General features: G+C 35.7%; 1 protein-coding gene across 10 annotated transcripts in view; it reads left to right on the top strand.

The window, feature by feature from the left end:
- CRYZL1 (crystallin zeta like 1) overlaps positions 1–14,803 on the top strand; it is a 33,655-nt gene that overhangs the window by 18,263 nt on the left and 589 nt on the right. For 4 of the 10 annotated variants that reach the window (XM_082459133.1, XM_082459128.1, XM_082459129.1 and 1 more), the window contains 6 exons: positions 6,175–6,308; positions 7,375–7,486; positions 9,346–9,444; positions 10,833–10,954; positions 11,787–11,892; positions 14,264–14,309. In XM_082459133.1, coding sequence (XP_082315259.1) covers positions 6,175–6,308; positions 7,375–7,486; positions 9,346–9,444; positions 10,833–10,954; positions 11,787–11,892; positions 14,264–14,309 — 619 coding nt within the window. Of the gene's footprint in view, positions 1–6,174; positions 6,309–7,374; positions 7,487–9,345; positions 9,445–10,046; positions 10,809–10,832; positions 10,955–11,786; positions 11,893–14,250; positions 14,310–14,803 lie in introns of those variants that run through there. The other 6 variants (XM_082459132.1, XM_082459131.1, XR_014262791.1 and 3 more) reach the window with 6 other exon arrangements.

Genomic DNA, 14,803 nt, shown 5'->3' with positions numbered 1-14,803 from the left:
AAGACTCAAAAACACTTATTCTTGTTTCTGTCGCTAATATCTTTTGACCAGTATCCAATGTAACTTAAATGTTAATTTAAAAATTTTCTTACAGTAATTTACTTCTTAAATATTTAAATTTAAATGAATAAATGTATAAACACAGACATTCTTCATGAAACTATAGTGAAAAGATGCTGCATCTCCTTAGTAATCAGGGGAAAGCAAATTAAAAGCACTTAGAGATACCGTTATGCATCCATGAGACTGACAGTTATAAAGTTTGACCATCCCAAGTGTTGGCAAGGATGTGGAGCAGTAGAACCTTTTATGCACTGGGAGTGTAAATTAGTACAAATGCATTAGAAAATAACTTAGCATGAGCTAATAAAGGTAATGATGTATTAACACCTCAGACCTAGTAATTCCACTGGTACTTTCATATACCAGAGAAGCTTGATGTGTACCAGTAGAACATGCACAAGAGTTCATAGTAGCATGGTTTGTAATTGTGGAATAAAAAGAGAAACAGCCCAGATGTTCATCATGGGAAAATGGATAACTAAAGTTATTTCTAATTAACTCATCAGTGAAAATGAATAAATAACAGTCAAACATATCAAGATGGATGAACCTCACAAACTGTGCTGAGTGAAAAAAGCAAGCAAATTGCAGAAGGATACGAACAGTGTGATTCCATTTTATTTCTATGAAGTTCAAAAACATACAAAGTTTAATTACGCATGTGTTATTTAAGGATATAAGGAACAGGTAGGGATGAAAAGTCACGTGGAAGTTACCTTTGTGGGCAAGGAAAGAGGATGTGATCAGAGTAGATCCATGGGACTACAGTGGTACTGCCAGTCGGCTATTCCTTATGCTGGGATTCATGTTATTCTTCATATCTTATCTATAGGTCATCATACATTCTTTTGTGTTCTTGAACTATTTTATTAAAATTTTTCCTAAGTTCTTTCTTGAATGATATAAATGCTAATCAGACCATGTGGGCCAATTTGGATTTTGGACTATTAAAAATAGTAAATTTGTACATTTGAGTCTATATAGTAACTTGAACTAGGCTAGGAAATCTTTGGCATTTCATTTTTGAAATTATAAATTGTTAAGTAATTTATATTTAAATTAATGACATTTACTATGTCTAAAATTTCCAAGTAATACCTTCTTGTTTATTAAAAATTAATTTTTTTATTAAATTTTATTCATTCATTCATTCATTTATTTATTTATTTATTGGGTGCGTTGGGTCTTCATTGCTGCGCGCAGGCTTTCTCTAGTTGGGGCGAGCGGAGGCTACTCTTCGTTGCGGTGCGCAGGCTTCTCATTGCGGTGGCTTCTCTTGTTGCAGAGCACGGGCTCTAGGCACACAGGCTTCAGTAGTTGTGGCGCGCAGGCTCAGTAGTTGTGGCTCGCGGGCTTTAGAGCGCAGGCTCAGTAGTTGTGGCGCATGGGCTTAGTTGCTCCGCGGCATGCGGGATCTTCCCGGACCAGGGCTCGAACCCGTGTCCCCTTCATTGGCAGGTGGATTCCTAACCACTGCGCTACCAGGGAAGTCCCTTAAAAATTAACTTTAAAAGACAGTTTTCCAGAAATCTGAGGCCTGTGCTTATTTATATATATATTAAGCCTACATATGGAGCCAACTATGTATCTTCCTTTGAAAGATAAAACTCACTTCCAGGTACCATGCAGTGCAAATCTCTGATCCATGACTATTTTGATATAATGCAGTTTGAAAATTGAGGACGGCTGCTGTCTCTTTTATGGGAAACTCTACTATTTTTAATCCCAGAATTTCCTTGGGCCCTTTTTTTTAAAAAAAAAATATTTATTTATTTATTTATTTTTGGCTGCATCAGGTCTTAGTTGTGGCTCGTGGGATCTTTTGTTGCATTGCGCGGACTCCTCTCTAGTTGTGGAATGTGGGCTTCTCTCTAGTTGTGGCATGCGGGCTCAGTTGTTGCAGTATTTGGGCTTAGTTGCCCCGTGGCATGTGGGATCTTAGTTCCCTGACCAGGGATTGAACCTGCGTCCCCTGCATTGGAAGGCAGATTCTTAACCAGTGGACCACCAGGGAAGTCCCCCTTGGGCCCTTATTGTCCCTGTTCTTTTGAGAACCTTATAAATATGGAGTCAACTAAAACCTTTAGTTTGGATTCCTAGGCTTGAGTTTTGACAAAGTAAACTAAATTGTTATAGAAAGTTAACTCTTGAAAAAACAAACCAAGAAAAAAAAAAAGATCCATTTCTTTAAGCATTGCTGAACACTGGAGGATTATAAGATGGACCAGAAGAAGAACAGCAAACTGGAACATCAAAATTTTCTAGCTATAAAGCTTAATCTAAGACAAGAGAACCACACAAATGACCTTTTATTTTCCTACAAATCAGGAGGATTATAGTCCCCAAATCCACCAACATATACAGAGGAAGCAATTCTATTGATAGATATTCCTTGAGAAGGGAAACACAACAAAATGTTTCTTTAAAAGAAGTACTTTAAGAATGACCACTAACACCTGAAACATTGTAAATCAACTACGTCAAATTAAAAAAAAAGAAGAATGACCACTAACTGCGTGACCTTTAGGCAAGACCCGGGCACACTTTACTTTGTCTATAAACAAGGATGCCAAACTAGATAACCTCTAATCTCTGCTGTAGCTCTAACATTCTATGAAAGAGAAAATAATTTCAGTATGTTCCCTGAAGATTTGCAGGGAGAAATAATTTAGTTCACCACGACTATTTTAGTTCCTATTAATTATTTGATGATTTTTTAAAATAAAAGCTCACAACTCAGTCACCTTCTAGTAAGTCAGCTCTTTTACCAAACCAAAGAACCAGTCTCCAAACAACTCCCAAAAGATGTCTTATTAATCTTGTTTCAGAATATTGAGGACAAAGGTAAAAAGTTGAGTAATTCTTCCAGCTCTTTTGTGCTTTCAGTTCTCAAGCCATTCTGATTTTATTTTTCATACAAACAGCTCATGCAGCTCAATGTCAAAGAAACAACCCAATCAAAAAATGGGCAGAAGATCTAAATAGACACTTCTCCAAAGAAGACATACAGATAGCCAAAAAGCACATGAAAATATGTTCAACATGGTTACCTATTAGAGAAATGCAAATCAAAACTACAATAAGGTATCACCTCACACCAGTCAGAATGGCCATCATCAGAAAGTCTACAAACAATAAATGCTGGAGAGGGTGTGGAGAAAAGGGAATCCTCCTACACTGTTGGTGGGAATGTAAATTGGTGCAACCAGTATGGAGAACAATATGGAGGGTCCTTAAAAACTAAAAATAGAAATACCATATGATCTAGCAATCCCACTCCTGGGCATAATCTGGAGAAAACCATAATTCAAAAAGATACATGCACCCCAATGTTCATTGCAGCACTATTTACAATAGCCAAGACATGGAAGCAACCTAAATGTCCATTGACAGAGGAATGGATAAAGAAGATGGGATACATATATACAGTGGAATATTACTCAGCCATAAAAAAAGAAGGAAATAATGCCATTTGCAGCAACATGGATGGACCTAGAGATAATCATACTAAGTGAAGTAAGTCAGACAGAGAAAGACAAATATCATATGATGTCACTTATATGTGGAATCTAAAAAAATGATACAAATGAGATTATTTACAAAGCAGAAACAGACTCACAGGCTTAGAAAACAAACTTATGGTTACCAAAGAGGAAAGTTGGGGGGGAGATAAATTGGGAGTTTCGGATTAACATATACACACTACTGTTGATACATACAAAGTAGATGATCAACAGAGACCTATTGTATAGCACAGGGAACTCTACTCAGTATTCTGTGGTGACCTATATGGGAAAAGAATTTGAAAAAGAATGGATATATGTATATGTATAACTGGATCACTTTGCCGTACACCTGAAACAAGCACAATGTTGTGACTAAACTATACTCCAATATAAAATAAAAGTTAAATTTTTTAAAAATTGGCACACATTTTCAGCATTATTCCTTTGGACCTGAGGTAGAAAGAATTGAAATTGTAATTCTTGGGCTCTGACATACTGTTATTATTGATCCATACATGGCTCTCTTCTACTTATTTTCTTAGTTTTTATAACATAATAAACACTTGTGTACCACCTAACACAAAAGCAAGGATCTCAACGTTAAACCATGTCCAACCATGTAATTTTAAAGCCTCTGCAATCTTAAATGTAGTTTTATTACTGTTAGAATTTTTTAAGCCCTGAATTTTTGATTTCCTAATGAAAATATGGGTAGTCCCAATCCTTATGATGAAAGATGTTCCCAAAAAATTCCATATAAATAAATTTTATATAGATTGAACATGCACTGTTAGAGTAGATGGGCTTTAAAGTCAGACTTTGAAACTTGTGGCCTCAGACAAATTAATTACCCTGAACCCCATTTCATAATTAGTAAAAGTGGGAAAATAGCTATCTCGAGTTTGGTAAGGAATAAAGTACTGTGTGAGATATCCCCTGTTTTACTCTTTTAATGCCTTGCTTGTCTGTCTGAACATTTTCATCATGTGCTTGGATGCTTTGCTTCCCCACTAGATGGCACTAATTAGTTGGTAAATTCAATGCTGACTGGCCATGCTAACCCATCTGCGTCTATTGACATAAGAGGAAAAATAGTCCCGGTAAAGACTACGGAAAGTGTTATAAACTTGATTATAGGTAAAATGAGAAAGTATTGCCTATACTGTGAAAAAAATCACATTCAGTGTACAACATAAAAACAAAATAAAAATTAAATAAACAGATTAAAGAGCAGCTTAATGGTCAGAAAATATAAAGCTAATATGGCTTAAATTACAGTATACTAGGAGTTTGCATTTTGTTCCAAGTGCAATAGAAAGCCATTGATGAATTTTAAACAAAGAAGTATTAGGATGTTATTTATGTTTTTAAAAGATCATTCTGACACTTCTATTTTTCAAAGACACCACTAAAGAGATTGAAAAGAGAAGCCATGAAGTTGAAAATAATTACAACACATAAACAAGCAAATGACTCATCTAGAATATATTAAGAATTTTTACAAATCAATAAGAAAAAGTCAACAACAATAGAAAAATTGATAGAACACTTGAACAGTCACTTCACAAAGGGAATTCCATATGGCCAACAAACACGGAAAGGTACTCAACTTCATTAGTAGTCAGGGGAAAGCAAATTATCAGTAAAATCACATGTAAGAAACCATTACACATCCATATGATGGGCAAAAATATATAATACCAGGGTTGACAAGGATGTTCACAACAGCAGCTGTGGGAGAGTAAATTCATACAGCCACTTTGGAAATATAAAGTCGAAGGTAATATATCCTGGAGCTGGGATTTCCATTCCTCAGTAAATATCCTGGAGAAAACCTGTGTACCAGTGTAAGAGTAACTTTTATACAAGAGCATTCTTAGTTAAGAATGCTTAACTACCAAAAATGGGAAAAAACACAAATGTTCCTTGACTGGAGAGTGGATAACCAATCCATCCTATGAAATCAGATGTTGCCATAAGACATCAAAAACGGAAGCACTATACTATAGCCACATGTAACAAGAAAGGATGTGTCTTACAAAACGATGTTCAGCAAAAAAAGAAGATAGAAAAAATGTGTGTGGTACAATTGCATTTAGGTAAATTTCAGAAACAGGCAAAACAAAATTATATTGTTTAGGAATGGATACTTGAGTTATTAAACTATGAAGGTGAATTAGAAAATACATTAGAATGGTGGTGACCTCTGATGTCAATTATATCTCAATTTTTTCAAAAACGTCTCTGCTGGAGAGGCGAGGCTGTTGGTGTGAGGGCTGTGCTCTCTCTCTCGACCAGGATGGTGGTTACTTGCTTTATATTTATTCATCCAGCTGTACTTCATTTCGTGTACTTTTCTGCATACGTTTTACTTTAACAATAAAACATTTAAAAAATACACACACACACACACACACACTTCTATGCTGAAAGTGGAGTATGCATGGGTAAGAATGGAAGCAGAGAAACCGTAATGTAGGTGAGAGATACTAGAAGTAGGCTTGGACCAGGGCCATGGTGGGAGCAGAGATGGAGGGAAACAGATCCAGGAAGCAGGTCTCACGGGACTTGCTAACAGATTGTTTCCTCTTGTTCTTTGTGATAGTTCACAAACCAGAAAAAGTTACGTGGACAGAAGCCGCTGGAACCATCCGGGATGGAGTACGAGCCTATACAGCTCTGCATTATCTTTCTCATCTCTCTCCTGGAAAGTCAGTGCTGATAATGGACGGAGCAAGTGTAGGTGCTAATGGTTTTGTTAAGAAACAGACCAAAATACAAATAAACTTAGGGAATTGAGAAATGGGCCATCCATTTGCTAATATAATTTGTTGCCAGTTAGCTTATTCACTGATATGTTTACCAACCTCCCATTTTCTAAAATAAGCAGCTTTTATCAAGGAGATAAAAGTTAGCATTACTGTGTTTAGTTTCTTATTACTTTGAATCTGCTAGTACTTTAAAAAAGCAGACAAGCCATTTTTATTCATGTCTGTTACACAAAGCCTGAAATAGCTCATAGTCTTTGAAGCCAGACCCCAGGACTCCCTGCCAATTTTGTATCATCTCCCTCATACTTAACACTTACATGATTAAGGTGTTGCATTTATAGATAGATCACACAAGATCAAAACTGTGCTAATTTAAACATATTACATGCATCTTCAAAATATAGTTCAAGATACTAAAAGAGATTACATAAAATATAATTATAATCTAAAAATGTCACAAAACTTGGGGTGATTTTATAGTTTTATTTTCTAACTGGCTGTTGATGAAAATGCTTTTTCCCCTGCTTTTCATTGAAAAAAAGGCATAACTGTCTTCAGCATTGGCTTCATCCTTACGTCCTACATCAGGATAGTAGTGTTTCCCTGAACTTACTCCACAGGTCAGCAAAAGGATGGAACTTTTGAAGTTGAGGTTGCTGGACTTGCATATGTATTGATATTATATAATTAGCATAGTACATTATGCTGACAAGGCCCTTTATGGCTCATTTTTCGCATTCCAAGGCCGTGTTCTGAATTCGGCCTCTGTCCTTGAAATTGTGTGCTGTTTGCAGTCAGACTGGCTGAGAGCCTGTGGCACACATAGCTTTTCCACCACCCCTCTTGAGGAAGAGTGTATCAAATGTTTCCACTTCTAAACTTATCCGTATTTTTTTCTTTTTCTATCAGACAACATTTTAAAATATACTGAAGTAGCACTAAACTATTACACTTTATTAAACAACCTATAAAATGAATTAGATACGGCCTCTGACCTATATCTATAACACCATCGTGTATTTTTTTCCACACAGGCACTTGGAACAATAGCTATTCAGTTAGCACACCATAGAGGAGCCAAAGTGATTTCAACAGCGTGCAGCCTTGAAGACAAGCAGTGTCTTGAAAGATTTAGGCCTTCTATAGGTGGGTAATAGTACTCAACACAGACTTTAAAACATAAAATTTTGAAGAGATATCACCTTAAAAACTGCACTTGTAAAACAAACTGCAAAATGCCAAATGCATGTCATTTAAAGAATGCACTTAGTATCTGTGCTAAGTCCAAGTTTACGTAAGTTATAGTTTAAATTTTAATGATTTGTTTTTTAAACCTACATTTTTCAGTGTTTTTTCTTCTTTGCCTCATTGTTACCAACTCACCCAAGTTTGAATTAGGTGAACTTTGACACAGTTGAGAAACACCTGATGCCTCTTTGGTTTTAGTCAATAAATCAATATATTTTTGCATCACTTTTTATGTTTCTCAACCTCTTTTACCCAGTGATATACCTCTAAAGTTGTCTGTTACCTGTGATAACACTAGGAAGGGAGATGAGCCACTTACACAGAAACCCAGGTCAGATATAGTTTAGGATAAATAGGACATGGTAGAGGCTGGGGAGCTCTTGAAAAGATTGAACCTATACGAATAGCGATGAATATGGAAAGGAGAAAGAAAATAGAGATTGAAAAAATGAAAAAGAAGAGAAGAAAGATAGGAATGGAATTTTATAGACTGGAGTTAACAGAATTAATATTGGAGTTTAACAGATGAAGAGAAAAGAAGAGCAGAGTGTAAGTGAAGGGCAGGCAGGAAGGAAAGTAAGGTTCATTGAGGGTTAATATGGATGATAGTTCCTTAAATCCTCAACAACCCTGTGTCAACTAACTGGGAAACAGCATCTCAGAATTTACCTTGTCCAAGGATGTACCACTAGATGTACCACTAGGCCTGGAATGGAATTTGAACCCAAGCCTGCCTAATAGTAAAGCCTGTGTTATTTCCATGGTTATGTTATGCTTCTGGCAGAGATAACCAAGAAATGGAAGGAAGGTTAAAACAGGGGCTGGAGAAAGGAGGAAAACAAGAAAAAAAAGGAAAAAGAGAGATTGAAAATGGAAGAGGTGGGGAGTATTGTTGGAGGGAGCAGTTTCCTCTTGGTTAACCCTGCCCTTCTTAGGTGCTTCAGCCCCCTTTTCCTCGAGTCCCCCCACCCTCACCTCCATCCCCTGAGACTTCAGTCACTACTGCACTACACCTCCAATCTGAGAATCTCTGAGAGGAATTCTCTTTACTGAGAAGGTGTTAAAAGATACAAAAATGAAATATAAACATGTGTCTTCGTTTGCCAATTCAAATTGAGATTTTTTTTTTTTAGTTCTCTCACTGGCTTGTTCTATTAATACATTAAAGCAACCAGTTAAAATTAGTTTATTTTTACTAACCCTGCTTAAAATAATCCTGGGTTTTTTTTCACCTTCGGGATACTTTTTTTGTTTTGGAGGGCAGAGTCGGGAGATGCGGGTGTGGGCTGGGATTTCTATGACTGAGAAAGGTTAAAACAGCCTCTAACAGAGAAGTACCAAATCACATAAATATATCTTTGCACTTTTTAGTTCTAAACTCTATTAAATCTGAACATACTTAAGAAATTGCTTAATCTTTCAGTCCACATCTTCATGTATATGTACCTCTGTGGTTTAGAGATTCTCAGTTCTGGCAAAATATCCTTTAGCTGTAAAGAACAATCCTCAATGTCAACAGACCAACGTTGGGACACATTATCCATAAAATGCTCATATTTTTATTTTATTGAATATACCAGTTCCTTCATTTAAATTGATCGTTAGCAATACTGGTTAGATGAGAAAAAGTATAATTTGATTCAGTAATTGCTTCAACCATTTAATTCATTTCAGAGAAGAGATATTTGCTTTTCTATCTCTTCTTCTCTGAGTTGTGTTGATCACATACAGATTGCCTGACTTCCTGTCCTTTACAGCCCGAGTGATCGATGTGTCCAATGGGAAAGCCCAGGTTGCTGAAAGCTGTTTAGAAGAAACAGGTGGCCTTGGAGTAGATATTGTCCTAGATGCTGGAGGTGGGTACTTTACTAAATCAGTAGTCTCTGTAGTTTTTATATTGTGATGGGAGAATTCCTGGGAAAAAAATATATAACCAGGAAATAATTATTTATATATTATTAAATTGATATTTAGGGTTTTTTTATTTTTGAACTTTTCTATTTAAATTGGCACGTCTTCATTTTATTCCCATTGTAAGCACTGTCTGGAAGAGAGAACATGCTTGCCTTTTAAAGTGTAGGCATAGGACTTTAAGTATCTCTACAAGAAATCTGCAGACATGATCTCCTCAGTGGTTCCTGGATTAGTTCAGGTCTCAGCCAGCTGCTTAATTAGTCAGTTCTGCTATGTATGGCTGCCCTCTATTGGATGGTAGACTTCTGCAGTCCCTGTTTGGAAAGTGCACAGAATTTTGTTGCATTTTCACCTTGCTTGAACTTTTGTAGTTTAACCAATATCTATTTAACACCTAATCTTTACACTCTTAGGTAGTGCCATCACACCTAAAGAACAGGTTTCACAAGCCTGCAAAGGGATTCTGTTTATACTTTGTTAGAATTTATCTTCTATCCTAAGAATTGTAATGAATACAACTATGACCATTTGTATTTCTTTTTAGCCAGTATTTTCAAGATTCGAAATTAACTCAGAACAATCTTTCAGTGGAAGTGAATGTATACGTCGTTAACTTTTCAAATGGACATTTCAATAATTATGTCAAAATGTGACTGTTTTTTTTTTTTGGCTGCATTGGGTCTTTGTTGCTGCACGCGGCTTTTTCTAGTTGCGGCAAGCCGGGGCTACTCTTGATTGCGGTGCGCGGGCTTCTCATTGTGGTGGCTTCTCTTGTTATGGAGCACGGTCTCTAGGCGCGCGGGCTCAGTAGTTGTGGCTCGCAGGCTCTAGAACGCAGGCTCAGTAGTTGTGGCGCACGGGCTTAGTTGCTCCGTGGCACGTGGGATCTTCCCAGACCAGGGCTCAAACCCGTGTCCCCTGAATTGTCAGGTGGATTCTTAACCACTGCGCCACCAGGGAAGTCCCAGTATGACTGTCTTGAATCTGAGTTCCTTACTCTTAAAGAAATCAACTTTTCCCAAAGTATTAAGCTATCAATGTTATAATTGAAATTATCAGACTTAGTTATGTGCTATGTTATCTTGCCTGATTTTCAAATTAAAATAGACTTTTTATCTTTAGTTATATCACTTATAATTAAATCTAAAGTAAAGTGTATGACCAGTTTTCATGCAAAAAATATATTTTAAGTGTCTGAGTACAAAATGCTTCCTTGTACCTATATTAAAAAGTAAAGAGAACTAGTTTGAAGAATAAATTTTTATCAGATTACTATAAAATACATTTTCTCTCTCTCTCCCTCTCTCTCTTCAAACAATTCCTTTGTAAGTGAGATTATATAATAAAGATGATGAACCAACTGTAAAATTACAACTACTACCACATAAACATGATATCATCACCCTTCTTGGTGTTGGAGGCCACTGGGTAACAACAGAAGAAAACCTGCAGGTATTATCAGAAACAATAAAGCATTACTGATACACCAAAAGGATGCAATTAACAAAGAATAATGCCTAAGTCTTTTAGCAAGGTGTGGCTAAATTTGTATAAATTCTGAATTGTATCCTATTTTTAAAGAAATGTAGCTTTTTTTTTTTTAACTTTAGCTGTTGGCCAAATGTTGAAATATAGTGCTTAGCAGAGGAGTTCATTTAACTTTTATTTAGTGGTTTTGAAGTAGTGACTTATGAATTTTTTAATAGTGTTTCAAATAAGATTTTTTTCCTTAGTAACAAACATTCTTGTTGACATATACTTAACAAAATATTTCTATATGAAATTATGACAATTTCCTAATTATTCAAATTATAATTTACTATATGTGTGTGTGTGTGTATATATATACACACATTGTCTTCCAAAGTTACATTTCTCAACAAAATTCAATTCAAGTATTTTTATCATGGTTGATATGCAAATACCATAATTCTCATGTACCAATCTTCACCAATTTTCCAACTTCCTCATAAAGATGACTGGTGAGTAGCAACGAGAAATCTCTCTCTCTCACACACACACACCCCCGCACACATATACCTACTACCGCTTCATCACCTCTAGATTGGCCTTGCATTTGACCTTGCTGTTTCATCATTTTGGACAATGCATTAGAAAAGAAAACGGTATAGTATACATATTATTATTAAAGTTTGTGTGTGCTGATTATTTGTGATTTGGGTATTATTTAATTTGTGTAAAAGCTTTTCTGGCTGAAGATACCAATCATTCTTCTGCTATTAAACTCACAGCAACTGATTATTCTTTGTGCATTCTATCCAAGTTGGATCCTCCAGATAGCCACTGCCTTTTCCTCAAGGGAGCGACGGTGGCTTTCCTTAATGATGAAGTTTGGAATTTGTCAAATGTACAACAGGGAAAGTATCTTTATATCCTTTTTTTCTACTGACTTGAGTTTCTGGCTTGAAATTTACCTTGTATTCTCGTCATTAAGTTCTTTAATAATGATAATAATAATTAATAATAATAGCAGCTAACTTACATTGAACATGCCAAACAATGTTCCCAGTGCTTTATAGGTATTAATTTATTTAAATATTAAAACAGCCCTGTGAAAGTTAAGTACTATATTATCCCTATGTCACAGGTAAAGAAACTGAAGGATAAAAAGGTTAGTACATGCCTAAGGATGTAGCTAGCAAGTGGCAGGACAGGAATCACACCCAGGCAGTCTTGCTCGTTTCTGAATGAGAAACTATAGGATACATGGAAGAGTTTGCTTCGTTTTTAACCTGGCATTATGGAAATTACAGATCACCTTGACAGGCTGCATCTTTACTCCTACGGTGGTGCCATTATGTTAAACATTTTGATAATGCCTGATAATCTTAGTTATCAAAATTAAGAGTTTGTGGGGTGTTTTTTTTGTTTTTGGGGTTTTTTTTTTTTGGCCGCGCGGCTTGTGGGATCTTGGTTCCCCGACCAGGGATTGAACCCACCTCCCCTGCATTGGAAGGGCAGAGTCTTAACCACTGGACCACCAGGGAAGTCCCATGTGGGGTGTTTTTAAGAATATCAATACTAGGAAATCTTCATCAAATGAAGATGGGTTTGATTTTTTTAAATGGAAGTGATTCAGTAACAAATCTAGTGAATGAAATCGATCATTCCATTTTGGTAAAAGTAATGAAAAGTTTTCTTGAGAATATGAGAGCAGTTCCAAAAGAAAGGTCCAAACCTCTTTAGAGCAGGGTCAACTTAAGAATAAACGTTTTATTTCTAAGACGCCTGTTTTAAAGGCAGCTGTACTTGGTAAAAACTTTAATACATTGGATAAAAAATAAGTTCTCATTACTTAATAGAGTATAATTGTGCGTGAAGAAAGAGACTTGCACAACCGTATGTTTGTCTCACTGAATATCATTCTTTATTTTTATTAAATGTGCATTGTTACATATGCGTGACGTGTACAAGGGCCAGCCTCCTCTAAGAGCATGGCAGACTTAATACAGAGCTTTCAAATAGTTGAATAATATTTAATTAGTATACTGCATATGTTGAGTTTTAAAGAGTACATTTCAAAACCAGAACGTCCCCTTAATGTAGTGAATGTATGTGTTTAATGTATTTCTGATTAAATATTTTCATATTAAATTTGGAAAATAAACTTAATTTTTAACTTTCTAAAAGAATTCTTTAAATTTCAACTTTAAATAATGACACATTCAATAACATTGTAATTATCAAGAATACCATGGGATGTTAATGACAGAGACCATGTATTAAAAGTAACATAAGTTAGTATGTTTTGAGTCTTTCATGTCAGAAGGTAGCCTGGCTGCTCTGCCTGTGTTACTTAATAACTTAAATTTCTCAACTGCTCCCCTTTCTCCCCACCATGAGATTTTAACCTATTTGACAAATCCATGGACCATACTGAAACGTGACATGTTCATATGAAATGTTAAATTTTCAAAAATCAGAAATATATGTTTTATATTTATATACTTACACATACTGCTGGCAATTTCATTAACAGAAGCAGAAAGAGAATTTGTAGTACGTGAAAAGTGAATCGGTATTCTTTAGGTCCTTTTAAAGTAGCTTATGTTCATATTTTCTAATTTACATTTTCTAAAGTCCTGAATCAGACTTCAGTCCTCACTTGTGCACACCCCCCCTCAGTTGCATCACACATGAGCCAGCTGCTGCTTGTGATTTAACGTAGCAATCTCCTTCCAATTGTGTGATTATATGCCATAAATAATTCTCCTGTACTAGCAGTTATATAGACTCTCAGTTCTAATATTATAATTTCAAGTAAATGACTAGAGTTTTAAATTTTACCCTGCTTTTTAATTCTCTTAGTGGCATATATTACACACACAGATTATTAACTTTCCCGCATACGTATTTATCAGCTGGTTTAATAAATAAATGTGCACCCAAAGTAAGAGATATAAGTGCTAAAATTGTTTTTAACTAAAGATAACATAAGTGGCGCTAAAATGAAACCCTGACCCCATTCTGTTACCATCCATTTGGGATAACACTAGTCATTACTTAGGACAGGCATTAGGCTTCTTTCATCTCTTGTCCTTAGAAGTTTAGGCTCTATTATGTCACCACCTCTCTCAAACCAGTTCCCCCATTTTCCTGTTTTAGAGGTAAACATGACAGCTTACAGAATTTCTATTAAAAAAAAAAAATAGGTGACCTGCCTAGTATCTTCTGCTTATCAAATGGTTTTATTTACTCCTCTCTCCTTTACGTTGCCACCTTAACAGTCTTTCCAGCTACGTATCTTAAAAGATGTGATGGAGAAGCTATCAACTGGTGTTTTTAGGTATGCTAAATGACCAAATCATTGTTCTTGTTTATTTTTCTATTCTCCAGGAGATAAAATGGGCATTCCCATTTTTGTTTCAGCTTTCTCAGTACACCTCTTGCCTCCATATTTTATTATTTTGCTTAGATAAATAGCTGCTCCTTAGTATTTCTCGAAGTGTATACACACCAGTATGCATTCCCTAAGATAGAAGTGGTTCGTTAGTTTTCCTTACTCCATTCCATACTGTACCTCACCCTTTGCTTATCCTCATCACCCCTCCCAAAGCAACTTGAAATAACCTACAGGTTGACAAGAAGTACAGTTTTTTTTTTTCAGCTGGATCTGTTTATCAAAAAAGAGAGAATGGATAAAATAGGTATTTTTCCCCATTCAAAATTTAACCGGTTTTAACAGTGGAAATATTAATGGACAAATTTGATTTAGAGTAATAGAGTTGAACTATAGCAACTGTCAACTACCATGCTATGTACTCTACTCATCTTTAACTA

The sequence above is a fragment of the Balaenoptera physalus genome, assembly GCF_965194825.1.
Source record: "Balaenoptera physalus genome assembly, chromosome: 4".
NCBI classification, from domain to species: Eukaryota; Metazoa; Chordata; class Mammalia; order Artiodactyla; family Balaenopteridae; genus Balaenoptera; species Balaenoptera physalus.
The sequence above is the reverse complement of the archived record's forward strand: the minus strand, read 5'-3'. Positions and strand labels throughout refer to the sequence as shown.